Here is a 26,786-nt window from a genome sequence, read left to right on the forward strand (position 1 = left end):
TAGCTATATATTATAGCACAACTTCACGAGTTATGAAGGATACGTTGGTGCCAAAATATGACTCGCTCTTCCCAATAATGATTGGAGTGCTTTTGGTATGTTTTAATCATCACTACCCCCATCTGGTCTGCGTGGAATACTGCAAGGTCTATTTGACTGCATATTTTTTGAGTAAATCGAAATTCATCCCACTCGATTGTGATATGTCGTTTTATAACACAATAAACTAATAAATGAATTGGCTGAGCTAAACCAGAATACATTTGCATTTTACAGACACTCTTATCCTGAACGACTTACATTTTTTCCAAGCATGCGACAGAGGAAGGCGAAGGCAGCCAAGGACATGGGGGTATAGGGCGCTTGTCGGGATGGGGACCTCCGTCATGGGACAGGCAGCATTTTTATCCACTATACCAACCACAGACAACACAACACAAATCGAGGTTACAGCCACTGATCTATTATATACTTCTTTATTATAGATCAGTGGTCACATCACATCTTCCTACAGTGTTATCACCCATAAAAGTTGATATTATTTTACTTATTCCGCAAATAAAAAAAGAAAATGATTCTAAAATAAATTCTGCATCTCCCTGCAGTAATTTTTTCTTTAAATATGTCAAAATAAGCCAGGCGCTCTTGACTCCAAACTAGTAGTTTAGCTTTAAATCATATTTGATGAGGGCTATTTTTCTCTTTTAAAGTTTACCCACATTTTCTATTTGAACTCCTCTGGACGGGGTAGGGCTTGGCACGCACGCACGCACGCACGTTAGTAAGATGTTCCTCGTGCCCAACGCCTTCATGGAGAGCCCCGATGGAGAGACTGTCCACCTTATTTTAAGCTACTGCGACACAGGCGCAAACAACGCGGAATCTTGCGCGGGGTCGGAGTAGTTCCGTCTGGGTCAACGTGGCACTTGCAGAAATTTAAAGTTATGTGGAATTTATGTGCAGAAATTTAAAGTTAAAATGAACCCTCACTGCGCTCGCTGTGGGAAAATAGTCTACGCAACAGAGAAAGTCACCTGCCTGGATAAGGTATTTATGTTTTTTCTTCCCCCGACACCATTAATTGCACTAATTTGTCTAATCAGAAAAAAGACGAGTAACCGTTCTTTAGTGGTGCACGGCTGCAGAATAAATGTTGCGGTTTTGATGCGTTTTAAGGGCTGTAGATTACGTTGATACACTCTGTTTGGCTTTCCAGTCCTGGCATAAAGGCTGTTTCCATTGCGAGGTGTGCAGAATGACTCTCAACATGAACAACTACAAGGGATACGAGAAGAGACCCTACTGCAACTCGTATGTTGTTCTCTAGAATATCCTTTACACTGTCAGCTAATGCATTTGTAATATTTTGGAAGTTGGGGAGGTCCCATGCGAAATTAAAATATAATAATTCCACATGTTCTGCTCCTTTGCATTTACAAAATGTTTGCAAAACATATCGCAGGCACATTAAACTTCTTTAAAGTATGTTACTGCGACGATCTCGACGGTCTCCAACAGATTTCCTCTCTCCTGAAAGGCACTACCCTAAACAGACGTTTACGAGCGTGGCTGACACCCCCGAGAACCTGCGTCTGAGGCAGCAAAGCGAACTGCAGAGTCAGGTATGGCTTACTGGACCAGGACATATGAATCTCCAATATTCTCCACAGAAAATTCTGTATAAAAACACGCACGCAACTTAGTTAATAGCCATGATTTAATTCTGGCATGTGTCGTTATAAAAATGCGTTTAAAACGGCGGTTCAAGGGAAGGGGGTTGGAGTTGGGGGTGATCGGGGAAGAGGACGCTTTGCTTTGGGTGCTGGTGCGAGGCTGGGCGTGACAATTTGAGGTCAGCGTGGAGAAAACAAGGCAGCTGTCCGCTCTGCGGTGTAGTGACGGATCCCCCTCGTCTCTCCACCTGGCGGCCCCGCGCGCGCTGCCAGGCCTCCGCGCGCGCTGCCAGGACCCTGCCGCGCGGGTCCCAGCCCTCGCTCATGGATGCCGCAGAAACCAGCACGTTTCCAAATCTATTCTTACTGCGAGTTTGAGGATATTTCTAGTGGTCAGAGAGAACTTAAGTGTTGATGCTGTACAGGTGAGACTGGAGCCCCTTAATCAGCACAAGGGAGTCTGTATATGGCGGAGATTCTTAAGGCCTCACCTGCGTGATGATGTTACCACGTCCAGCGGTGAGATGCTGTCCAAACATGCAACACTTAGAGCATTATCAGAAGGAAACCATGGTGGCAAAGAGGGAGAATGCCTTCTTTGGGCTTCCTATAATGGATGATGCACTGAATGACGAGGCACAGAACCACCACGCAGTGTGAAAACGACCCAAGGCCACAACAGAGTGTCTCAAGACGTCCAGCGCAGCCACGATCTACAAACGTGAATAATGCAGTTCAGGGTGGAGATGTACAACAAAGGTCATACAGATCAGGCTGAATGTAAAGGAAGTCAATCGACTCCGAACTCAAATTCACTCTGGTATTTCCTGTCAGGAGAAAGCAGTTATTTTTTTTTTATTGTGCAGTAATCTGAAGTTTCTTCTCGAACCTGTAGGTAAAGTACAGGAAGGACTTTGAGGAGAGTAAAGGCCGAAGTCTGAGGTTTGCTGCAGACACCGCCGAACTGCAGAGGCTGAAGAAAGCCCAGGATCAGATTAGCGATGTAAGACCAACAAGTTCTACACACACACACACACACACACACACACACACACACGCACACACACACACACACACACACACTCTAACCTTTATTGGTGAACTTTAACGTGACCTTCTCTAAACATTTTTTTGTACATCCAGCTGTTTAGTGTTTCAGTTTGTTTTGAACAATTTGCTGTTCTCTAACAAGGAGCATAACAGCAAAATTCAGTGTTCAACAGTGTTTGATCCATGAATCGGCCAAAAACATTTCCTGGTTCGATTAGAATTGGTATTTAAACAGTCCCCCTAATTATGGTGTTCATATTTTGACATCAGGAGAGCAAAACCACACCTAACAACTGATCAACAGTAGCTCACCATTGCAAAGCTTATATATATATATATTCCAGTATATATGTATATACATACACATTTTTAAAATTTGCCCTATTCCCCTCTGCAGGCGAAGTATCATAAGGATTTTGAGATGTCAGGCTTGCATGGGGTCAGCCCAGGTGTTCGGGGGGCGTATCTGGTGCGAGCACAGGCCACGCCCAACCATCAGGCCACAGCCAACCACCAGTCCATGGGGAGCTGCAGGATCCACCAGGAGGCGCACCAGTACATCATGGAGATGGACCGGAGACCGGGCGTCATAGTGGGTGAGCGCGAGACCGGACGTCTGGGTGCTTGAAAACCAGCCGGGGTGGGTAAGGCTGGGGTGTAATTTGAACTTCTCTCAAAACATTGCCACAAAGGCACACACAAGCAAGAAGGATTCCAATCCTGCAGTGTATTTAGTACAAATAAATGGCCTGCCTGTGAGCTGTGGTTTGTGTGTTCTGTAGCTCCAGTCCTTCCTGGTGCCTACTACCCCAGCGGGGGCAGCAGAGCGCACAGCTACATACACCAGACCCACATGCGCTCCCTCAGGTCCATGCAGCTGCAGACGCATCCAGCTACCCTGGTGAGCCCCGGCCCGGCCCGGCCCACACGCCTGGACTCGGTTGTTTACATCAAGATTACTCTGATTTTATTACCTTTACGATGTTCTGTAGCCGAGCTCAACACGTCTTGCTTATTTGAATTTATTAAATTACAAAAGATACGCTAAAAACACACTACCGAAGAAACTTGGAGGTGTACCGGTTTTAAATATGGAGTACAGGCTGGAATGTGGGCGTGGCTGACTAGCTCTGGGCGTGTTTAACTCCACCCCCTCCTCTCTGCCCATGCCCTTCTCCCAGAGTGTGTACAGGGCCCTGTACGACTACACAGCGCAGGACTGTGATGAGGTGTCGTTTCGAGACGGCGACGTGATCCACCACGTGCAGCCCATCGACGACGGCTGGATGTACGGCACAGTCCAGCGGACCGGACGCTCGGGAATGCTCCCGGCCAATTATGTAGAGGGCATTCGGTAAGCCCCGCCCCCTCCAGCTCCACAGTCTTACCGAGGCTCCAATAAAACCACTTCAGTGCGGATCAGCTACTCGTAAATGGAGAGTGGTCTCTATTTTGATAGTCTTCATGTTGGTCGTCTCATTTTTGGTTACGCCTTTATCTGATACAACACGATAGCAATTATTTTTTGTAAACGCATGTCATGTAATGATGTAGTACTGTACATACATGGTAATCGTAATTTAATATCAATTTATACATTTTAATTTAACTGTAAAGTCTTTCACGTTGGCTAATAGATGACTAAAGGCACTTAAACATATTTAACAGTTATGTTCTGGAAATCCCAAGTTTATATTAAAAAGGAAAAGAGCACCTGTCTGAATTTGTCAGGTTTTTGTTATGTTATAAATACGAGCTTGTGTGTCAACTGTCCAGAAAGATGCAAAATGATTAAAATAGTGTTGCACTTGTCAGAGGCTTTGATACGATGTAAGAATATCGAGTACTCTCAAATTGTGAAGTACTTACTGTATTAAAACACATTACCATATTACAAAAGGACAACCTTATTCTTCCCAGTCCAATATTATGCAGCCATGGCTTCATGTCTTTGCTGAAAAATCGACGAACATAAGAAATTCAAGAGTACACGCGTTTCAGTCTCACTGCAGTCCATCAGAAGTGTGGGGGTGGTCTCAGGAGGCGGGCCAGAACAGCAGGGGTGTGTCCTAATCCTCAGGTGCAGGCAGCGTGGAGTCACTGACCACGCCTCCCTCATCCTGGTGTGGGCGGGGCCTCGCACCCTCCATCTCTTCATTTTCCCTTCTTCATTTTGGCCACTTTCTCCTTCCGTTTCTTAATGTGCTTGGGGACTTTGGTCTTGCGTTTCTCCCTCTGAGCTTCCTTGACCAGTTTCTTTCTTTCCTGAAAAAGGAGGAGGGAGGAACAGTGTGAAAGGGGGCGGAGCTCAAACGAGCCCCCCCCCCCTCCTTTCTGCGTTCACACACCTTTCTGTCCGGCGTCTCCGTCTGGTCCTGGCTGCCCACGTCTTGCGTGCCGTCAGCCCCAGACTCCTCCCCATCATCATCATCATCATCATCATCATCACTGCTGGAGCTGCTATGCTCAGCACAGCCCTCCAGTAAAGAGGGAATCTGAAACACACACGTCTGCATCACACACTCCGTCCAACCGTTTTCTCATCAACTCAACTCCACACCTGCTGTTATTGCTTTGGCGAGCTGCCCGCGTGGCGATTGGTCAGTGAATGCAGCTTCGCTTCAACCGTGCGTCTAGTTTTGCGTATGGCCGCGTCTTCGATCGTAACACGCTACATGGTGCGGTGTTACAAAGCACATCTTACACCGAATAATAAACAGTTTTACTTTTTAATCTAGTACTAGAGAGATTTCATCTAACACAATATTACACAATAAGATTACGAGGTGATGTACAGACCGCCTCAGGGACACAGAACGAAAGTTATTTTAAGCATCTCACCGTCTGCACTCCTGAAAGGTCTTTTTTCAGGCCCGTCACCGTCTGGTACAGAATCTGTAGTGACGGAACAAAAACACCATCACACGCACACGCGCACGCGCACGCGCACGCGCACACGCACACGCACACGCACACGCACACGCACACGCACACACACACGCACACACACACACACACACACACACACACACACACACACACACACACACACACACACACACCCTCTCAAAGGCCACTCCACACGCCTTCTCAGGTCAACCATCCTCGAGGACCGTGTCACTCACGCGGTCGTCCTGCGTGGTCTTCGACCCCTCCTGCTCCCCCTTCATCGTGTCCACGTCTCTCTCGTAGTGACTCACGTCGTTGAGCGTGCGAGGGATGTAGGCCTTTTTAAACACCTAGCAGAGCGTGTACGGGAACGTTAAGGGATGAGCGGAACCACACAGGGCTACTGGGACAGGAACGAGTCGTGCTAGAGGACATCCATACCTCCTCGTCCACTTTGTCTTGGTTGGACCTCTCCTCTGCGGTCCTCGCCGAAGCTATTTCCATCGCCTGCGGTTACATAACACAGCAAACAGCAATGCAGCATGCTGGGTGTGTTACAGGAAAAACACACACACACCCACCATCATAAATGACAAAACTGGGTCAATATTAAATTAAGACTGTTCACTGATTATATAATTGAGCTACACGTATTGCACCCATCACAGGAACACCATTTCACTGGTGTGTGAGAAATACACCTGCGTACACACACACACACACCTAAAGTGTTACGCGTCACAAACCTTTTCGAGGTACTGGTTGATGTTGTCGGACGTGATGGAAGGGTCTGTGACGAACTCAAAGAGCTCCCGAACGGTCATCACAGCAACGTCATGTTTTTGGAAGAAGTCTATTGGGATATACAATAATCAATAAACAAAAATATGCAATAATGCTATATTAACCAAGTTATATATATATATATATATATATATACACAATCTGAAAGCAAAACAAGGTCCGTGCGAAACGGGGCCTGGCCCTCTACTGGTCATCAACCGCCAGTGCAACTGACAGGAGCAGCAATCAGCAGGGCTTGGTGATGAAGACCATCGGTGAAGACCACTTAAAAGACAGCTGACTCCAGAATAAATCCAGAGAGAAAATACACGCTCATGTTTTTTTGTTTGTTTGTTTGTTTATTCGCCACACCTACCGTTAACGTTGCTGCAGTCTTTGCGGAGAAATTCCAAGGCGTGAGGATGGTCGTGCTCCACGGACTGGGAAACGTCGATGATGTACGCGTCTCCATTGTGATACCTGCAAAGGAGACGTGAGCACAGGGCTTCCTAGAAAAGCAAAAAATGTGTCCGTGCGAGGGTTCTGCACAACGAGAACCGACCACAGGCACCGTGGCAGGGGGTGGGGAGCTCGGAGCGGGTCGTCGGTGCGGCTTACAACATGTTAAACTCGCTGAGGTCGGCGTGGACAAGCTGTGCCGTCTGGTACATCTGCCTCATGTTGTGAATGACCTGCAGGTAGAGCTCACGGGCTTTGGACTCGGACAGGGCGGCGTTCTTCAGTAAGGGAGCAGGCCTAGGACACACACACACACACACACACACACACACACACACACACACACACACACACACACACACACACACACACACACACACACACACACACACACACACACACACACACGATGCTGATATAAGACGAATATCTTTAGCAGGTTCTTTACAAGGAGTCTTGTAAGTGATATCCTATAGAACTGCAAAGAGACTTAACAGCTCAAACTTGCACGCACATGTCGTCTTTTCCTATGAAGCCCATGAGCAGGACATGACTGCGAAGCATGAGCGGTTCTGGACTGGGAACCCCCGCCGTCTGCAGCCTTGGATTGAAGAGGACACACGGTGAAGGCCAACTCCACATCGGCACCATTGGTCAGTGAAAGTAGATCCATAACAGATAAAGGGCACCAGCATTTTACAGGCACGCTTGTCTAATGTTGGAGGGAGAGGAGACCCTCCTCTAAAAACAGCACCTCTACATGCAACAATCCACCCGTTTGAGCGAACCTGATCAAGTTTCTCATCTCCTTCTCCGCCCAGGTCCGAACCATCTTCCGCGGGTTGCCTTTGCAGTAGCCGTGTCTGAACCTGCAGGGGGCGAAATTTCGCAGGTGGTCAGGGAGCGCAGTGATGCGTCCCGGCGTCACACGGACAAGCGGCCCGTCAACGGGGCGGCGTGACTTACCTGAACTCTCCGCTGACATACTTATCCCTGTCCTTGAACTGCAGAATGGAGGTCTTGTATATTTTGATGGCGCGACTTTCTCCTTTGGCCGTGGTGGCGTGATAGACGTTGGCCTGAACGAAGGAGAAAGCAACGACGATCACCTCGGCTGCATGCAGGATAGCGCTTTCTTAAGTGCGATTCTTATAGTAACACGACTTTTAAAGGTTTGGTTAGATCCGGGTTGATCCCACAGTATAGAGAGAACAGATCACCTCTTTGCCTGTGCTGATGCAACCATTGATCTCTGAAATGACTCCTCTGCTCAGCATTTTGAAGAGAATCATGCGTGTTCTAGGATCCAAAACCTGTATCGGTGAAATGGGCGGAGCTCCATTAAACCGTTGACCAATCAGCTAATCCGTCAACCACCTGAACAGATTGTGCCGTAAACAAGAGGATCACAACTCTAGTCCTGGACATCTAGCTCCATTACAGTTTCAACTACGCCCTGGATCAAATATGTAGCTTAAACCGAAAGCCATGACTAACTGGATCACATCGGTTTTATTGGGACCAAGTTCTGAAGGGGAGTAGATGTCCAGGACTGGAGTTGTGCACTGCTGTAAATCATGTTCTACGTAACACGACGTGAACCTTCACACGTCAGGAGGCACACACCTGTTCCACTGTGGCCCGGTCCGATTTATCCTTAATCCGATACCTGCGCCAGCAACAGAAGAGGTTATTTAGGACTCTAAAATAACACAAAGCTTCAACCATGAGACTGAGGTGTGGAATGACAACATGGAGGAGTTTAACTCACGTGTCTGAGTCTCGTTGTTTGTGCATTGTGGTGACTTTGTTGATTACAGCGTCAGCATAGTTCAACTTATCTGGAGAATAAAAGTGGCAGAAAACACATAGTCCAAAAATAATCATCGAATTTCTTTAATCTACAAACCTTTTATGAAAAGGACATGCCCATCTTACCCAAATTTATTTTGTGCTCAAACTTTCTTAGAGCCTTATCTGAAGGAGTAAACATTTTGTTCGACTTTGGATCCTGCAAATTCTGTCGATTAGCCTGGAGGCAAAACAGACGTCTCTCAGTTTGAATCCTTCACCTTATAAGATTATCTGAGGAACTGGCCTCTCTGGGACCTCAAATTGAAGAAAATAGTATTCATGCAAGCACATCTGTGGTAGATCCACTTTAACAAACTACCTGTTGACTGTTTCCTGCCTTGAATGCTGCATAACGCTTCGTAAAGTCTCTAGACGAATCGTCCCAATCCCATTCATCATCATCATCATCATCATCATCAATGTCCTCTTCCTCATTCCCATCTTGCTTGCCACATTCAAGGGACAAGGGTTGTAAAGTCACTCTGCTGAGTTCTTCTGGTGTTGGACACTTGTCCGTAGAGTGAGTCAACTCTGTGTCACTGGAGAACATCAAAATTTTATTAAATACCTTCTTGATCCCCAATGCCTCCACCATGAAGTCACTGAACTCTAGAAATCAGCAGTCTTCTTCACAGATGAATCTGGTCTAAACATTTCACAGCCATACCATAATCTAGTCAGCTGCTGTAGCAGACAGAGGAGCTCATTGTCCACAATATCATCTACATCTACAGTCTTATCTGCCCATGTTGGAGCCATGATGCTGCAGTCTGGACCATGTTAGTTCCAGGTAGCTAACGCTGCTAGCTGCTACTGTCACTCTCACCTGCCCGACTCCTCCGCGCTGTCAAACTGCCCCGGAACCACTTGTGACATCGCAATACACCTTTTTTTGTGTATGTCTGTCTTGTAAAAATTCGTCCGTGAAGGTAAACACAACCGGTCACCAAGTCCACACTTAAGTTATTCTAGTTCCGACAACGTGTTTATGGATACCGCGAAGGCTCAATTCTCGCGAGAGAAAAACGCATTACGTAATTCACGTCGTCTCACGTCATCGCGTAATTCCGGCCATGACGCGGCTCGTCGATTTGCTTATATTCCGATTATTGTCTCTGTTCATGTAGAATTTAAAATAATGTATTGGAAATGCATTTGGATGCAAATTTTATTTTAATTGTTCGCATTTCTGTCACTGGCGCTACAAGCAAATCATGGACATGCTATGACAGCGAAGGGAATTTTATGGTTTCGCAAAACACGCCTTAAATTTTCTCAATCGCTTAGTGTATATTTATTGTTTGAATATTTTTATCAGATAACATTGAATATTGTGGTAAAGGGAATAAAACAAACACTAGCTTTCTAAAACTGAACAAGAACATTAAACAAACATGTGCAATCCCTTTAACAAATGCAAGTCATTTGACAGTGAAATCTAACATTTGAATGGGTAAAACATGCAATATTACAGAAGATAGAGAAAATCAAGAAAATTAATAAAATAAGATCAGCATTGAGATGACACCAAAGGCAGCTGGTTTCCTGAAGATATTCACATTTATGCATTTGCTGTATGTGTAGTGATTGCTTTACAATTGACAACGAATTTTCCAACCACAAACAGAGTAAATATGCATAATTTGAAAAGCCCCTGAGAAAGAGAAGTTGGTAATCAAATTAGACATGCAAAAAAAAAAAAAAAAAAAATTTTCAACTCATCTGAAATTAATGAAGATTCGGTATAAATTTCATATTTAGTTAATGCATCCGTGTATTTGTAGGGGTTGCGTTATGCAAACAAAAATAAGAAGTGTAATTCATGGATAACAGCTCAGCCAACTGCAATCTGTAAAAGGAGAAATCATATAAAGAACTTCAAGATTGTTCAGTGCTACGGTCGCCTTTATCTCCAAGTAGCATACAAGGGAGTCCACATGGCTTTTCTCATTAGCTCTGCCCACTTCAGGAACATCAATAAATACAATAAAATATTCAGTGTGTTCTCTTTGTTGCTGATATAATTCTGCACACGTCATAAACCATAAGCAAACACTCATCTCACAAACACACCATAGTATGAAAAATGATTTGTTTCCGCAAATATAGTGATTTTTATTCACCGTGTTTCCTAGAGTAAACAATGTTTCTTGAATCCCGCCGGAGAAACCGAAAGCTGTGAACAGATTGGCCTTGGGAGAGATCCCACAGAATCTGGAGGTCCAGGACGATGTGGTGCTGACTCACTCTCGATCAGCTGCAACGCTGCACAGTCTCGTCTGGGTCTGAGATTCCATCGCCGATGTAGGTAAAGTGAGTTCTGTCTAATCTTGAGAAACTGCGTCCTCGTTTGAGGACAATTTGGAATTCACCTTCACTGGGCCCTGGCTGTCGAGTGACATCAGAAGAACCTCTAGCCACACGGATGAAGTCTACGAGGTTAGCATCACTAACTGCTGAGGTACTGTTAAGTGCAGTGAAGCCTGCAGTGTGAACAGTTCTCCCGCACGTAGCAGGGCAAACGACAGCAGGGCGATTTCAAGTATAAACCTCACGGGTCAAGCACAAACACCGCCATACTGCGACATAAAAATGCTTTTTGATTCACATTGTAAATATATTCCACGCGTGGTGGGCATCACGCTTCTGTCTGTGATGAACGGACACTGTGACGGTGGGTGAAAGCTTGCACGGTCTACCGGGTCACGCGGTACACGGCTTCACGTGAATACATCTTTGGAGTGCGAGTGTGGGATGCAGGAATCAGCATATTCAGCATGTGCAGGATTGAGTACACTGGACCGAAGTAGCACTGTGACTCTGAATCCAGACTATTACAAAACACTAGAGCTTTGGTTAATTATGACAGTGGAACTTAAAAGTGACTGCAATGGACAAAACGTGGACTTTGAATGTAGCTGCACATGACATGATGCAGAAATAAGATCACGTGGACATTTTCAATGTACGCGTATTTAGAAATACTTGCACATCAGTCAATGTCTTATATTATATGTTTAAGCATTATAAAGTGTTATAAAGTGTGGAAGTACAAGCTTTTGTCCACGTCCAGTGTCGTAATGTCAGGCTTATACACCCCAAACCACCAGGAGTAACTGTGTCTAACTGCCAGCTACGATCATCACTGCGCAAGTGAGGTTTGAGAGAGAGGAAAAGGTTAAAAAGGCTGGCAAATATTGCCAATAAATGATTGACCAGCGATCACCCCGACTGATACACTAGGCCATTGAATTAGACAACTGTTCCAAAACACAAAGGAGCTCAATATCAGAATTCTCAGGAGAAATGCTTTCAGGCACTTCAGTTACAGAACTTAAGCAAACCATGTAGACTAAAACAAACTGGAATTTACCCAAGAATAATACATTATAATGTTGCAAATATAAACCATTGGTTTTTTCATACAAAACTCATTAGTTTCATATAAAGACTATGACTAATTTTAAAAAAAATCACAATTATACATTTGATTCAAAATGATGCTGTCCACTTACATACTGATCTGAATCTTTGAAAAAAAATCATTAAGGCATCAAGAGAAAAGAAATTGTGCTGCAAAAAATGTGTCTCAATTTTTGCATTCTGCATGCAAGATGAAGCCTGGGTGGATACCAGCCTGTTTGTGTCTTCTCTTAGTGTTTGTGGAAGAGCACTGAAGAATGGCACCAACGTCAACAAGAACGTCAACAAGTCTGATGCTCCTGCTTATACAACGGTAGCCCCTGGGGTTCCCATGACACAAGGAACATCCATCACTTTGGGCTGTGGATCTCCAGCCGAGTTGGGATCTGAGGAGGCGTTCACATCAGACTCTGCTTCAGCTTCCTCATCCTGAGGTTCCTTGGTTTGACGTTCCTTGGAAAGTTCCTCTGTGGAACCTTTCTCCTCTAGGACGCCATCATCTTTGTCGGCTGCCTGTTGCTTCTCCGTGGGTTCCTCTGGTGTTTCTCCTTGTCCCTCCTGCGTCTGGGAGGTCTCCTGATTCTCAGGTTGAGTTTCGGGAGGCGCGGCCACCTCGTTCTCGCTCCCGGAGGAGCACGGCACCTCCTCATCCACGTGGCCGGCGTCTCTCGCTCCACCGGCGTCTTCAGGGTCGTCCGAGCCCTCTGCGCCTTGGCTCTCTGGGGCCTTCTGGTGGATACGCTGATGCCTCACCAGGCTGTGCTTCAGGGTGAAGGTCCGTTCACACGTTTGGCACTTATATGGCCTTTCTCCTGCAGTAACAAAAGATCAAAGTCGTCAAACGGCAAAGTCTCCTGATAAACAAAATCAATATTACATTCCTATGATTTGTGCACAAAAAGACTGGGGAAATGTGGAGACAGCTCCACCTGCTGGTGACCTGAGGCTATAGCCACAAATGAGTCTAAAATACTGGGGGCTGTTATATATTACCGTACCAGTATGTGAACGCATGTGTCTCGTCAGGTCTTGAAGGCTCCAAAAGCGTTTGTTGCACACACTACAGATTTTCTTCCTCTTGTCACTTCTGCCTCCTGCCATCTCGTTGTCCTCCTCCAAACCCCTGAGGTCTGAAGAGCTGCCCTCTTCCTCTTCGTCACTTCGCTCCTCTTTCTGCTCCTCCTTCTCCTCTTCCTCCTCTGCTCCGCTCTCCGGGGCGCTGCCACTCTCCTCTTTATCCGAGGTCCTCTTCTCCTCTGGCTCATTTCTCGGGGACGTGCCAGGGCTGGATGGTAAGCTGGACTCAGAAAGCTGCGGCCTACCCTTCCTGCCTCGATCCACCAGCTGGCTTTCCTGCAGGTGGATTTTCTGGTGCCGTCCGAGGGTGACCGCGTGGCGGAAGGTCTTCTTGCAGGTGGTGCAGGTGTGAGGAAACTCCTCCGGTGCGGCGCTCTCTGGTTCCGCTAGAGGTTCTGAGCCCTCGGCCTGCTCCTGGTCGGATCCGCCGAGCTTGAAGTCTATGAGCTTGCTGGCAAAGTCGATATCCAGGCTCTTGTTGCTCTGAGAGTCTTCGTCATTCTCGGACGTTTCCTTGTTCGTGGTGTCGCACGCAGCTGACGGGGAGCCGTCCAGGTCGCTCTCGTCCTCCGTCTGCTGTGCGTCTGGGTGGCTCCGTTGCTCCGTGGAGGCCCCGTCACCAGCTGTGGTGTCGCCCTCCTTTTTTGGACTGGCAGTGTCTCCAAGCACAGCAGGATCAGTATCAGAAACACCCTCTACAAACAGACAGAGAGATAATTAAACTAAATGGGCAAAATACATAAATGTCACAGTAGCAAGGCAAGTGGTACAGCCCAGATACCAAAATAAATCCCGAGGGGGTCAATAGGTGTTGTTTTAAATTTATTTTAGCTAGCTACAACCTTTCTGGACACTCTGAATCGAGTTCTCTGTGTTGAGCTGTGCAATTATACAAATGAATTCTATTCAGTTTTTACGTCATCACGACAAGGATGTCAGGGGTCGCTGTGGGGCGCTATCATGTAGGCGGAGCTAAGCAGGTCACACCTGTGCTTCCCGTTGACCCCTCATCAGCCTTGGGCTTGGGGTGTGGCCCGGCACTCTGTAGTGTGCTGCGATTGGATACACCATGTTTACGCAGTAGGTGGCGCTCACAGTTAGACTTGGTGGAGAAGAATGCGTCACACTGGGGACACGGGAATGGCTTTTGCCCTATGATAAACATCAGTAAAATAGAACTGTTTAAAATCCCATGTTCAATCTATATACATTAACAACAAGTAAATACGTTTCTCACCAATAGAAACGTGTGTGTGTGTGCAGCGACTCTGACCTGTGTGTGTTAGCATGTGCCTCTGTAAAGAACTGGTCCACGGAAACACACGGGGGCAATAGGGACATTTCATCTTCTGCACCGAGTTCGAGTAGGCGTTCTTCTTCCCTTTGCCTTGTGGCCGAACCTTTTGCGAGTCCTCTCTTCCTTCTTTCTCTTCTTCACTGGCAGACTGTTTCTCTTTTTCTGACTCGTCCTTTGACGAGTCCACCTGCCTAGACTGTAAATATGGGCTAAACTTATTTGCATCGGTAGTTGCCAACATCTTCTCCACGCTTGGAAACTCCCCGCTAGACTCCAGGTCAATCCCGCCCACAGCTTCTGCTGCCAACACATCCGGCTTGTAGGACCTCTTCCTGCCCCTCCTCTTTGAGATATAAAGGGAAGAACCTCTGAACATGGGCTCGGCTTTAACGGTGGCGGAGGAACACTTCTTCTCGTTTAGTCTGTCACCAAGCATCACTCTGTCACTTTTCTCAGTTTTTATCCCCGACTTGAGCAGCACAGGTGCAGCAGACACAGAGGAGATGATCTGGGCGATGGAAGCCAGGGGTGGCATCTCGGAAGAACTGGTGGCAGCAGCTGGTTTGGGCAGCAGTGGCTTCAGGCGTGTGGTGGGGAGCTTGGTTAAGTCACCTGTGAGTGTGGAAGCAGGGCTGGTGGTAGATAGTGGCAGTGGTGCCTGGATCCCAGAGTCCTTTCCTGAGGACCTGTCTGTGTTTGGGGAAGGAGGTTCTCTCTTTACCTCCTGGGGATGCCATGATGTGGTATTGACTGGTTCTCTCTTTACCTTCTTCCCTTCTGGATCTTTAGGGATGGAGAGGTCGATGGGCTCCATCGAGCATTCGTTCAATGACAGCAGGGAGGAAGGAGTCGTGTCTAGTTTAACCTTTGAACTAAAAGGTTTCAAAGCCTTGCTGGAAAAGTCTAAAGGCTGGTCCTGGTCGTCAGCTCCGGAGGAGGTGCTGAGGTCCTGCTTGCCAGGCTCGGACTGAACCGTGTGTGGAACCCCATTTGAAGCTAAAGCAAGGGAGTTGTCCACGACGGTAGAGGTGACGGGAACTAAAGTGTTTATGTGTTCCTCAATCTCCCTCTCTGGAACTTCTGGGTGTTGCTTAAGCAAGTGATTAATGCAGTTCCGTTTGGCGAGGAAAGCCGCCCCACACTGACGACATTCAAAGGGTTTCCTCTGGCATCCGTTGTGAGTCCGCAGGTGGATCTGGAGAGCTCTGTAGCTTTTCAGGTCTTCTCCGCAATAGCGGCACGATGTGTTGCCACTACCAGGTGAATCCATGAGGTCTTGCGTAGTACCACCAATGAATCCACTTACGTTCGAGGAGGTGGTCACATACTCAATGTTCTTTTCAATCTCTTTCCGAGTGTTTTTCATGTGTTTCTTGCGCAGGTGACGCTCACAGTTCGCCTTGACGGTGAAAGGGTAGTGACATAGTCGGCAAACGTATGGGCGCTCACCGCTGTGCGTTCGTAAATGGCGCATTAGCGTGGCATTGTCTGGTGCAGCGTATGTGCAGATGCTACACTGGTATGGAGACACTCCCAGGTGATGGCGCATATGAGCCTGAAGTCCTCCTGGAAAGGAGAAGACTTGTGTACAGAAACGACAAGGGTATTCCGTCTTTGAGAGTTTCTTTCCACCCGATGTTCTTATGTCTTTCTCTTTAACCCCAATATCTTCCTGCTTGATATTTTCAGTGGTTGTGTTGTATGTTGTAATTGTTGCTACAGTGCCATCTGGCTCCAGATGGGCGTTTTCCCAGTTGGTGGGAGAAGAAGAGTCTGAGGAGGATGAAGAGTCTGAGGACTGCTTGGAAGACACGAGCAGATGGCCAGCAGGAGGTGGCAAGCCAGGGCTGATGCAACCTGAGGAGGCCTGCTGGGCATTCATAACATGAGGGGGAGGTGTGGAGGTTCCCATGCTGGACCGAGGAGTCACTGGTGGTTTGGGTTTGAGAGAAGTCATCTGTCTGGTGTCGGCCTGCAGAGGACTTCCGGGAGATTTCGGCAGCAGTGGCAAAGTTACCTGGGACGGCATAGATGCAGCCATCTTAAGGATCTGCTGGATGTCAGCCAGCTCTACTCCAGCTGGGCTGCTGACAGGCCGGACAACCAAACCGCCCTGAAGCGGCTGTATTGACAGTAGGCTGAGTCCAGCGCTCTTGTTTAATCCTTGAATAGAGCCAGGGTCTAGAAGACAAAGGCCAAGACTGCCACTGGTCTCCTGAGGTAGATTTGTTGCAGTCGGCTCAACACGAATAAAATGGATGCTGTCTAAGATTTCTTGCTGTATCTCCTCCTCAGACCGCTCAGGTTTGGCCAGTGAAGAAAGCTGAAGACCAAGTGATTCCATGAAGCCTTCCTTCCCATTTACAGAATGGGGGTCCTCGTGTGGCACTGGCTCGCCTATCCCGTTGGAATTCACAGCACCTGAGCCGTCTGTAGATACGTCTTCAGTGGCACTGGCTTCTTGGTTCTGGGGTTCAGCCGAGGCATCTTCACCGGCTATATGTGAACCCGTGTGTAGATCCAGAGAAACCTGAAGAGGAAAGGCCTTGTTGCAGACCTCACATACAAACCTATGGAACTTGCTAGAGCAGCGTCGTAGGTTTGTCTCACACCAGACCTGAAAAAAAAAGTTCAAGTTATGATTTGGATGTCCGTGCATTCACAGAGTAATGAGAACTGTTGTATTTGAGTTTGTATTTGAGTTGAAACTATCGGATTGTATCTGATAATAGTTATCATAGTATTCCTCTGATGTGGTACACCAGTACTGATGTAGTACTGAAAAGTGAAACTTTAAGTGAAAAATTAAGTTACCTCAGGTGTCCCCCAGGGGTCAGTGTTGGGTCCTGTCTTATTTATTATTTACATGCTTACTTTAGAAAAACAATGCTGTGTGTCATCAGTCAAGAATGACATGTAATGACATTTTAGCCAAACAATGAAATTCAAAGTTTGCTTTTTCACAGACTACTTGTTGCCTTACGATACACGTGAGAGGACGGAATCTGAGGTCATGCTTGTTGCTACCACCTGACCTTTTTTAGATCACCTCCAAAACAAAATCATCAAATATATCTGCATAAGACTACTGTCATGCCCAATCAGTTACTTCAATAAAGTCATTGGGCAGTCATGGCCAGGTGGTAGGGAACTGGTTTTGTGACAGAAGGGTCGTGGGTTCGATTCACAGACCTGAGGCCATGACTGAGATGCCCTTGAGCAAGGCACCTAACCCCAACTGCTCCCCGGGCGCCGGGCTAGGGCTGTCTACTGCTCTGAGCATGTGTGCACCACAGCCCCCTAGTAATCACTAGTGTGTTGTGTGTGTGTGTGTTAACTGCACAGATGGGTAAAAAGCGGAGGACAAATTTTAACTGCGGTGAAAAATCACAATTGACAAACATGGCACATTTCACATTAATATAATTCAGTGTAGTCCAAGCACATGTTTCACACAGCTGATACCTGTGCAATTTGGGGAAACTTGAGGCAGGAAAAGTCAATGAAGGACAGGTCACTGAAGCCCAGGGGAATGCAAGGGTTGCTCTGGATGAAAGGTTTCCCTGAGGGATCGGTGGGCAGTTGCTTATGAATAACGGAATTGTGGCGAAGAAGACCTCGGTGTGTGCGGAAGCTGATGCAGCACAGGTTACACCTAGCACAAGGGGGGACGAAACAAAAAAAACACACACTCTTAACCCGCTCACGTTGCCGGATCAAAGAAAACGAGGCCAATTTTTTGTTGCAGCGGTGAAGGAGGTAGATGCTCCGCTCCCCTACCTGAGAGTGTTGTCGGGGTGCGTCTCCATGTGCGACTCCAAGCCGTATTTACAGATGAAGGTCTTGAAGCAGACAGGACAGTACAGAAGTTCCTCTTCGCGTTTGACAAGCTCTTGATCTCCTGACTGCTGCACCGTCAGTAAAGAAATGGAGAAGAAGAAGAATGAGCTAAAAGTGTATTCCAAGCAGATGGAATTTAGTAAAGAATCCAGTAAAGAACCCCAGTTCAATGAAGAATAAAAAAAACCAATAAAGCAATAAAGAATCAAACACAAAATAACCAAAGAATCAAAGAACAGAAAAAAACAACCTAACCATGCTGTCCTAACATAGCGTAAACATAACCACACTAACCTCTCCTCATCCACCGCTACCTTAATTGCACTTTGAGTCAAGGAACTGGTTGGACATTTGGACATTTTGTGATCCATCACTTGTATACTTGAATTGTCCGCACCTTTTTATTTGGTGGTTCACTATTTTTCTCCCCGTCGTCCTCTATGCTGGGCTTCCTCTTGGCTGAAGGTCTTCGTCGCTTGTTTGGGGAGGCGGGGCTGGAGGCGGGAACACCGTTTGGGTCTTTGTCGTGAATTTTCATGTGCCTGTAGGAAGCAACAGGCAGATAAGCATCCTATCTAAAGCAGGCTCTCCAAAGTAAACAATGATTAGACTTCTAAAAATGCCACAAGACCTAACAGCAACATAACCAAAAAAAAAGGCCCTAACTATGATTGATATAGAGGAATTATACATGAAAGTGAATCACCTTTGACCAATCATAATTATGCAAAGGAGTGTGTGCTCGTTTTCACAATTGAGTGAATGATCAAGATTATTTTCTCATCTGCAGTGTTTGGTACATGACGTTTCTTCCATGAACAGGTATCAACAGACATCTTGTCCCATGCAAATAAGCATGAAGTCTATACCAAAAATTACTCTTCCATTTCATGTACATCTCAGACATTAACAGGGTATGTTGAGAGGCAAAAAAAGAAGACGCGTTTATAAAGACCCACACACTGTGACCACATGACAGTCAGAATGTTAGGTGTGCTATAACAGGGACATCGACTTTTTTCATGAGAAAATGTTACCTGCTGCCAAACTGTTTTCAAATTAAAATGCTTTAAGAAACCATCTCGGCAAGGCCAACTACACTACCGTCACGGTACTACATAAGATCCTGTATGCTTCCCCTCTCCGAAAGCTGGCCCGGTTGTGAGGGGCTGTGTGTGTCTCGTCTGTGAGCCTAGTCTGAAGGTTGGTTAAGAGGAGTGTTGTGAAGTGGGCTGCATGGCCCGTGCGTGACCAGCAGGGGGCTTTGTCCCAGAGGGGTCAGACCGTGACGGCCGGAGGGAGAGTCACGTTATGGCATGCAGCTGCGTGCACAGCCCCCTTTTCTCAGGAACAAACCCACCTTTCAGGTTCCACGAGGTACGAGCTTCCAGATGCTCCGGTCTAGCTGTGGGCTAAACGAACCCTGCCTGCTCCTGTGTGAAGCCACGCTGTTCCTGCACGCAAAAGGCGTGGAGGTGTAGGCACGGGTCTGCGGCAGCGTGGCGTGCCACCGGTCCTTAACGAACATCACCGGGACGTAGCTTACAGCAGCACGTTTATCCAAATGCAGACGCTGCGATTCGATTGCACAGGCGCTGTGATGTAGACACGAGTGCGACTTTGTGTTTTGAACATGGGTCTAAAGCCGTCGCTGTAAAACATCTCTTTATATGTTCATTATAAGCACCTGCCAACTTGGAACTTGCAGAGGCACGATGGAAAAAGAATACCAATCGGATATCGCACTGCATCTGAGCAGCAAGGATTGGAAACTGGAAAGGGTTATCCAATCCAGGAGTTATCCAGCAAACTATTCCAAACGACAGGAACACGTTAGCACACCTGCGGATGCACTGGTTTGGGTCATTAATTTTCAAGGGTTTCCACAGCTTCAGCATTCTAGCAGCGTGAAGTTTTGCACAAACACAAGATGATGTTTGAGAAAAGAGGAGGCTGGAAAGGTTTCCGTCCGCAGCGGAATTGCAAATTTCAGTATTTCAGAAGGAAACAAATAGTAAAATCACCGCTCGGGAATGCAAAGTTTAGTTTCATTTATGTAGGTAGCAGTGCCTCGGTGAGAGCGTGGGGGAACAGGAACCGGAGGAGAAATGTCATTGGGCACGGGGCTAGGAGGCTTGCTGCACATTCTGCAGTCGGGGTGTGTGTGTGTGTGTGTGTGTGTGGGGGGGGTTATTAATAGCGGAGCACGGAGGAGCGGGGCCGCCCATATGTGGCCTGACCCCGCCGGCCTGAATCCTGTTCCATCTCACATCTCAGGCCTCTGGCCTAAATCACGCTTGGAACGGACTCAGACAAGCGAAGGACGGAGAGGATGGCAGCGAAGAGGGCGGCCGTGAGGCACAGGCGGAGAAAGAGTGCCGCGCGTGTTAGATATTTGGGCCCGTTTGCGGGGGGAGTGATCCAACACTGACCTGCTGAGTGTTTCGAATTACTTGTTGAGGCACAAGAACACATCCTTCCAAACGCGATGCCTCTACAACCCTGCCAGAGGGCGCTGTGGAGTTCAAGGGAGAATGAAGCTGTTCGCCAAAGTGTTGGTTCCAGCTGCTGGGAGTTTCGCAATGGTAGTACCTTTGGGTGTGCTAGGGTTTCACACTGCTGAACTGAATACTGAACCTCCGGTTGGGTGCGTGGTTTGTGAAGGATGGATGCCTCCATCTCTGTGTGTGAGGCGTGACTGGCCCAAACGCAACCCCCCCCCCCCCCCCCCCCCCCCCTCCTCCTCCTCCTCACCCAGACCCGGGTCCTCTCCCCTCTCCCACCCCCATCTGGAATGCCTGCGTGTCTCAACGGCACAAGGGAGGCCTGTGTTGTCAGCCCTGGACGCGCCGCTGTGGCGTGTGACCGCAAACACGCACCAAGGGGCGACGTGCGGGAGGAAACACGTGGGCTCAAACGCCCGGATCCCGGCGCCTTGCAGCAGGAGATGGCAGAGCAGGCTCCCACATCAGGGACGGAGAGAGAGAAACCCTCCCCCGTTCCTCTCAGCTCAACCCTTTTCATACAAGAATCTAAAGATTAGAGAATAATCTAAACACCTGGGACGCTGTTGCCCTGTAGGACCAGGAGTGCTCATCTGAAACGCCGTGATCTTTTGGTCTGCCTTCAATCTTTGCTTATAATCCCCAAAATATATGGTGACATTTGCACACATCACTCAGGCAAGTATTTGAATATGCAGTGGCTACCGCTTTTGGCCAGAGAGATATATACTGCTGTAGATCAGCAGTTCCTAAATTGCGAGAGAGAGAAACGCACTGGGAACACTCAAAACTTTTTTGTTTTATTGTATATGAGTTGCTACTCATCGCCAGAGAAAAGATCAGTGGCTCCAGACCAGTGGTCCCAGAACAATCCAGTGAAAAGTTCAGAAGAGCCTTCAACACGTAGGAGAAAAGCCTTCAACACATAGTTCTACTATTCCTACACCAGTATCCTCAGGCACTATCAGAATATATATATATGATACAGCTTCACCTGCCAATCAAAGATGAAACGGACCACCCACAACGTGTGCTCTCCTGTGATGTGCTGCCAAACGAGACTTTACAGCCAGTGAAAATGAAGGGGCATCTTGAAAGGAGACAACCCGATCAAGTTCATGAACGTGTACAGTTCTGTCAGCGATTACAGATCATGGTTTCTGCTCTCTTTTTTACGCAGCAGGTAATGCTGCTGGCAGGTTAATCATGTCAAATCAGTGACCTGAAAAAGCAAGTTTAAGAACAGCCATTTCAGGACTTCTCTTTCTCTATTGAATTTGATAATTCCAAGAAAATAAACTCAAAATAACTGGAGTGTCGATGATGATGCCTTCTGGTTATCTGAAAACTAAATCAGTGTGTGTGATTTAGGGTGTGAAGATGTTCAGAGTTTTACACTATGAAGATGAAACCCAAATTTGTGCTTTGGTTTGAAAACCAAATCAAGCAACCGTCTGTGAAACTACAAATCTGGTTCTTGTTGACCAAATTAATTTAGGTTTAAAATACACGTGAGCATTCTCTGCGTTCATCTAACTCGGTACCAAGCTCAATCGCTAACATTGGCAAACAAAGAGAGGACAACAGCCAAGACGGCACTTTCATTTCTCAAAAATCACAACATTAACTTTCCCATCATATGCAAACCGACGACACGAAAGAACTTTTTGCCACGTTCCATACACTATTACACCTCAAGGGTCCCTGGAAAAGTTCTGAAAGCCCCTCCCCCATTTTTGCTCACCACGCCCCCTCACCAAAGCTTACCGGTGCATGTTGCCGTTGGTGGTGAAGGTCTGGCCACACACCGAGCACTTGTAGGGCCTCTCGCCGCTGTGCACCAGCATGTGACGGTCCAGAGAGCTGGCCGAGCTCAGAGCCTTCCCGCAGATACTGCAGGAATGGTCGGTTCCACCGCTGTCCGTGTTGTGCTGAGGACGGGACAACAGAGAGACACGGTTACCACGCTCCCACCACCATACTTCCCCTCTCAACCTCATTACAAGCAGTCAGGGATAGCATGAATCGGCGAGCGCATTTCATCAACAATCGGCAGACAATTTGTACCAAGGATCTGAATTTAGGACCAGGCGTGATGCCAGTCGGCACCAAGAACCGAGCAGACGGTTCTGGTTGTCGTGGCGCCCTTCGTACCTGTCTTATGTGCATGGTGAGCTGGTGCTGGGTTGCGCAGAGTTCTTATCGCACAGGGGGCACAGGAAGTTGGAGCGCTCTTTCACTTCCTGTGATGGAGAGACACGAGCATGCGTCAGACACGTGTTCAGATGCGGGAGGGCCCGGAGGGTAAACACTGACTCAAGCGCCCGGGCTGACAGACAGCAACAGGTGAGTCCTGCACAACTGTCAGCCCAGACCCCTGTCTCTGTGTAGCAGTCTAACACACTTAAAATCTAGAGCCATCACTCCACATCTTTCAGAAACAAGAATTAATAAAGGATACAAGCTAGTTTCTTTGCTGCTTTGTAATCATTAAATAAGTCTGAAGAAAACCTCTTAAATTCAATACATACGTTACACAACACAGTGGTGTTTTCCTTAGGAAAAACCACGTACTTTACAAATTTGATCTTTTCTAGGGATAAGCGTAATGGTTTGACTCTGATAAACAAGTTTTTAATATAACTGGATGCAAAAATCGAAGACAGAAGCTAAAGCTACAGTCCTGTCTCCGTGGGCTACAGTCCTGTCTTCGTGGCTACAGTCCTGTCCGCGTTGCTACAGTATCACGCGAGAACGCTCCTTCTGGGCACAGACAGCAACAGGTGAAACGGCGGACCGGCGTGACGGGGGCTCGACCGTCCATAAAGACGCAGTGTGTCCCTGTCCAGTGTTGCCCTCGCAAACCGTAGCAAGTGCCTGTCGCATCTGTCTCCAGCTGGCGGAGTACGTCGGGGGGGTCACGGATCTGAACGCGTTTAACACTGCTGTCCAGGAGCCGAGAGCCCACACACCTGTTTCTCTGCCCCACAGAGGAGCGCTTTGGCTCAGGGGCCGTTGACAAAGGGGGGATTTAGAGGGCGCGGGGGAGCTTGTGCTGCTGCTCGTCTGTTGGCCCCTACCAACCCCCATGTCCTTAATAGGCCCCCCAAGAGAAACGAAGGGATGGAAATCAGATCTGCCTCAGAATTCATCTGGAGCTCTGGACGTTAGCACTTCTTTCTAAAATGTGCTCATTTCGTGCTGCAATAACAACACTAATATGCCCCTGCTGTTAGTTGGACATGCAGGGTAATTAAATATTCAGATATGAATGTGAAACTTTATTCAGGCGTTGACCCTCTGCATGGAGCTTTCAGCACACATCTCGTAGACACACAAATGCCACCATCCAAAGAATTTAGGAGGTTCACGAGGGACTCAATTCTCATTCAAAACCAGGGAAAAAAGGCAATGAAGTCAAATTACTGCATTGTGGGTTCTCGAAATACCTGATTCCTCCTCCCCGTGCGATTGGCAGAGGGCGACTTGCTGGGGGTCTTGGGGGAGGAGCTGGAACTGGCCAGCTCCGCCCCCCCGTTCGTTTGGCCTGCGTTCTTTACAGAACACATCGTGGAATTGGCAAGGCACCCCTCTCCTTCCTCTTCGACACCCTCTTCTTCCTCTGTTGATCTCCCACCATCACCTTTTCTTTCACAGTCCCGCTCTCCCACTGCGGGACTCCGACATGGTCCGCCTCCCTCTGATGCTTTCCTGTAAGAATTCCGGAGTCAACCACAACAAGACATCCTCGGCATGGACTACGAGTTAACAAAAACAAGACGTGAGGGACGGGCGTGCAGCTCTACCTCCCATCATCAGGGGGGCGCCCTGCAGAGACCTCCTTGCTCTGGTGAGAGGGTACATAGCCGACGGCCACTGCAACACCATCGCTGCTGCCCTGGTCCTGTGGGGCGCTCTCCATGTCTGCGAAGGACAATACAAGCTCACGCGGGCCGAATGCTCCACGCAAGGAACCACAGAAGAAGAGCAGCGTGCAAACGTGGCACCTTAGCAGCAGTGCAGTCGGCGGGAACGGCGGAGTTAACCGCTGCCTAAACAAACCGTGTGAGTAAACAGCCCTCACACAGAGGCACTGAGCTTTGCTCTTGTGGAAGATCATTCACTAGAGTTAAGGGTGCAGCTTCAAAATCGAGCAGGAACGCGTCGTCCTCCCACGTCTGGATCAAGGGCACCCATGAGCCCCGGAGCCCCGTCTCAGATTAGCCTCTTCCCCGGTGCGCCAAGGCCCCCCCCCCATCCCCAACAAGCATGCATTGTGGTATACTCCTACCCATGATAGGGGCACTGACTAATAACCTTTGACCTGTTTATCCAGAGCTCACCGTCTCAGGCGAGTTATCTGTTCCAGAAAAGTTCAGCGACTTTTTTGTGGTCTTTATTGAGAGCGGAGGTTAAAAGTCTGTAGGTTAACTCTGTAGTCCCCTCCCCCACCTCCCGCTCCTGTGAGCAGCTCTCCAGCTTCTGGGCTACGTTTGGTGGGCTGAGCAACTTCTGCTCCAAATGACATTTCTCCTCTTCACCTTCCCATATCTACTGTGCAGAGAATTGCTTAGAACTGCAGGACGTTACGTCACTTGACCATAAGCAATATTCATTCTGTGGTTTTTGTCTCTGTGACTCATTTAAAGAGTGCACACACACACACACACACACACACACACACACACACACACACACACACACACACACACACACACACACAGAGCAGCTGATTTTAGAGTGATGGTGTAAAAGTGAGAAGCCGGTGGAGTTCGACGAGAGACTGACGCTCTGTGTGTCTGCCTCACACCTCAGCGGGGCCCGATCTGTCCGCTTCCTTTTCTAGCGCGTACCGCGCACGCCGGGTTCACGCTCCTGCTGGCGAATCTCACAGCAGCCGCTTACAACCTCCCGCAGTTTGCTTAAAGGACCAAGCGGGGGGGGGGGGGGGGGGGGGGGGGGGGGGGGCATGAGGGGACATTGCGGGAGGACAACGGTGCTGGCCTCTGCTTCCGCAGATGCATGCTGGGACGTGGAGATGGTAAAGGTTCTTTGCCTTTGATATCTCTTGGTTTTGTCACTGGAGGTACCTGCTCTGATATTTGTTGGCTGTGCATAATTTAGACAGTGGTGCGCAAATCTCACTAGGCACTCCCAATAACGCTAAACCTGTACCTAAATCATCCTGTAGCCCCAATTAATGAAGATCTGACTGTAGTAAAACATGACTTGATTCGAGTTCAACCTTTTACTTTATTTGAAAGCATTAACTATTCAACTGCAGTGAGGTCTATTACTCAAATAGACCAGTAAGAAAGGCCACACACACACACACACACACACACACACACACACACACACACACACACACACACACACACACACACACACACACACCACACACAGTTTCCTTTCCACAAAAATGAAGCATGTCTTTACTTGTCTTGCACGCCGCACTGACAAGGAACAGCGAACAGAGTCTTTTTGTGTGTGTGTGTGACAACAGGTGTTGGAGACGGCACTGAAGAGGGGGACAGATGCAGGACAAGCCACGTCTCTTTGTCCTCTCCAGACAGGGAGCAGGCCAGTCAGCTGGAGTAATCTGACTCATTAGTGTGGGTGGGTGTTATTGGGTGGAGCACCAGGTCCCTCCCCAACGACCCCCCCCCCCCCCCCGCCAGGCTGACGTAGAGACGAAGCTGTTGGCGTCCCGCGGTGCGCCGCTGCCGTCCAGAGATCCGTCTCTTCGCCCGAGACACACAAGTCTTCTTGATTATTTATCAGAAGCCTGCAGACTAACCGGCCGTGCGCAGTCAGCGGAAACAGACGTGATCGAGCACGCGAGGGTCGTTACAGGAGACGTCGCCACGACTTCTTTTTTGCACCGCTGATCTATCCGTGTCTGCTGAACTGGAGGGTTATTCTGGATGTGCGTGG

The 26,786-nt window shown here is 48.0% G+C and overlaps 3 protein-coding genes across 3 annotated transcripts; 1 reads left to right on the plus strand and 2 right to left on the minus strand.

Annotated features, from left to right (window-relative positions):
* Window positions 1–782: 782 nt before the first annotated feature.
* Window positions 783–4,670, plus strand: nebl (nebulette). Its single transcript, XM_076992708.1, has 7 exons — window positions 783–1,047; window positions 1,217–1,311; window positions 1,538–1,622; window positions 2,569–2,676; window positions 3,121–3,319; window positions 3,506–3,624; window positions 3,905–4,670. The coding sequence occupies exons 1-7, from the start codon at window positions 979–981 to the stop codon at window positions 4,079–4,081; spliced, it is 852 nt and encodes a 283-aa protein (XP_076848823.1). The 5' UTR covers window positions 783–978; the 3' UTR covers window positions 4,082–4,670.
* riok1 (RIO kinase 1 (yeast)) lies at window positions 4,578–9,718 on the minus strand. The gene is made up of 17 exons (XM_076992705.1): window positions 9,535–9,718; window positions 9,028–9,247; window positions 8,793–8,886; window positions 8,626–8,695; window positions 8,481–8,523; window positions 8,075–8,167; window positions 7,821–7,933; window positions 7,643–7,723; window positions 7,369–7,455; window positions 7,014–7,151; window positions 6,772–6,875; window positions 6,359–6,465; window positions 6,054–6,119; window positions 5,849–5,962; window positions 5,565–5,618; window positions 5,072–5,218; window positions 4,578–4,988 (listed from the first exon to the last, which is right to left on the minus strand). The coding sequence occupies exons 1-17, from the start codon at window positions 9,582–9,584 to the stop codon at window positions 4,878–4,880; spliced, it is 1,692 nt and encodes a 563-aa protein (XP_076848820.1). The 5' UTR covers window positions 9,585–9,718; the 3' UTR covers window positions 4,578–4,877.
* A 144-nt stretch (window positions 9,719–9,862) lies between these two features.
* On the minus strand, window positions 9,863–24,556 carry rreb1b (ras responsive element binding protein 1b). Its single transcript, XM_076992684.1, is given in 11 exon segments — window positions 9,863–12,943; window positions 13,130–13,903; window positions 14,196–14,360; window positions 14,482–17,122; window positions 17,971–18,160; window positions 18,286–18,413; window positions 18,743–18,887; window positions 22,617–22,780; window positions 23,004–23,042; window positions 23,045–23,092; window positions 24,299–24,556. Coding segments are annotated over 11 exon segments (4,923 nt in total). The 5' UTR covers window positions 24,419–24,556; the 3' UTR covers window positions 9,863–12,434.
* Between the last annotated feature and the right edge of the window lie 2,230 nt (window positions 24,557–26,786).

Source organism: Brachyhypopomus gauderio, unplaced genomic scaffold, assembly GCF_052324685.1.
Source record: "Brachyhypopomus gauderio isolate BG-103 unplaced genomic scaffold, BGAUD_0.2 sc96, whole genome shotgun sequence".
In the NCBI taxonomy this organism is placed as follows: Eukaryota; Metazoa; Chordata; class Actinopteri; order Gymnotiformes; family Hypopomidae; genus Brachyhypopomus; species Brachyhypopomus gauderio.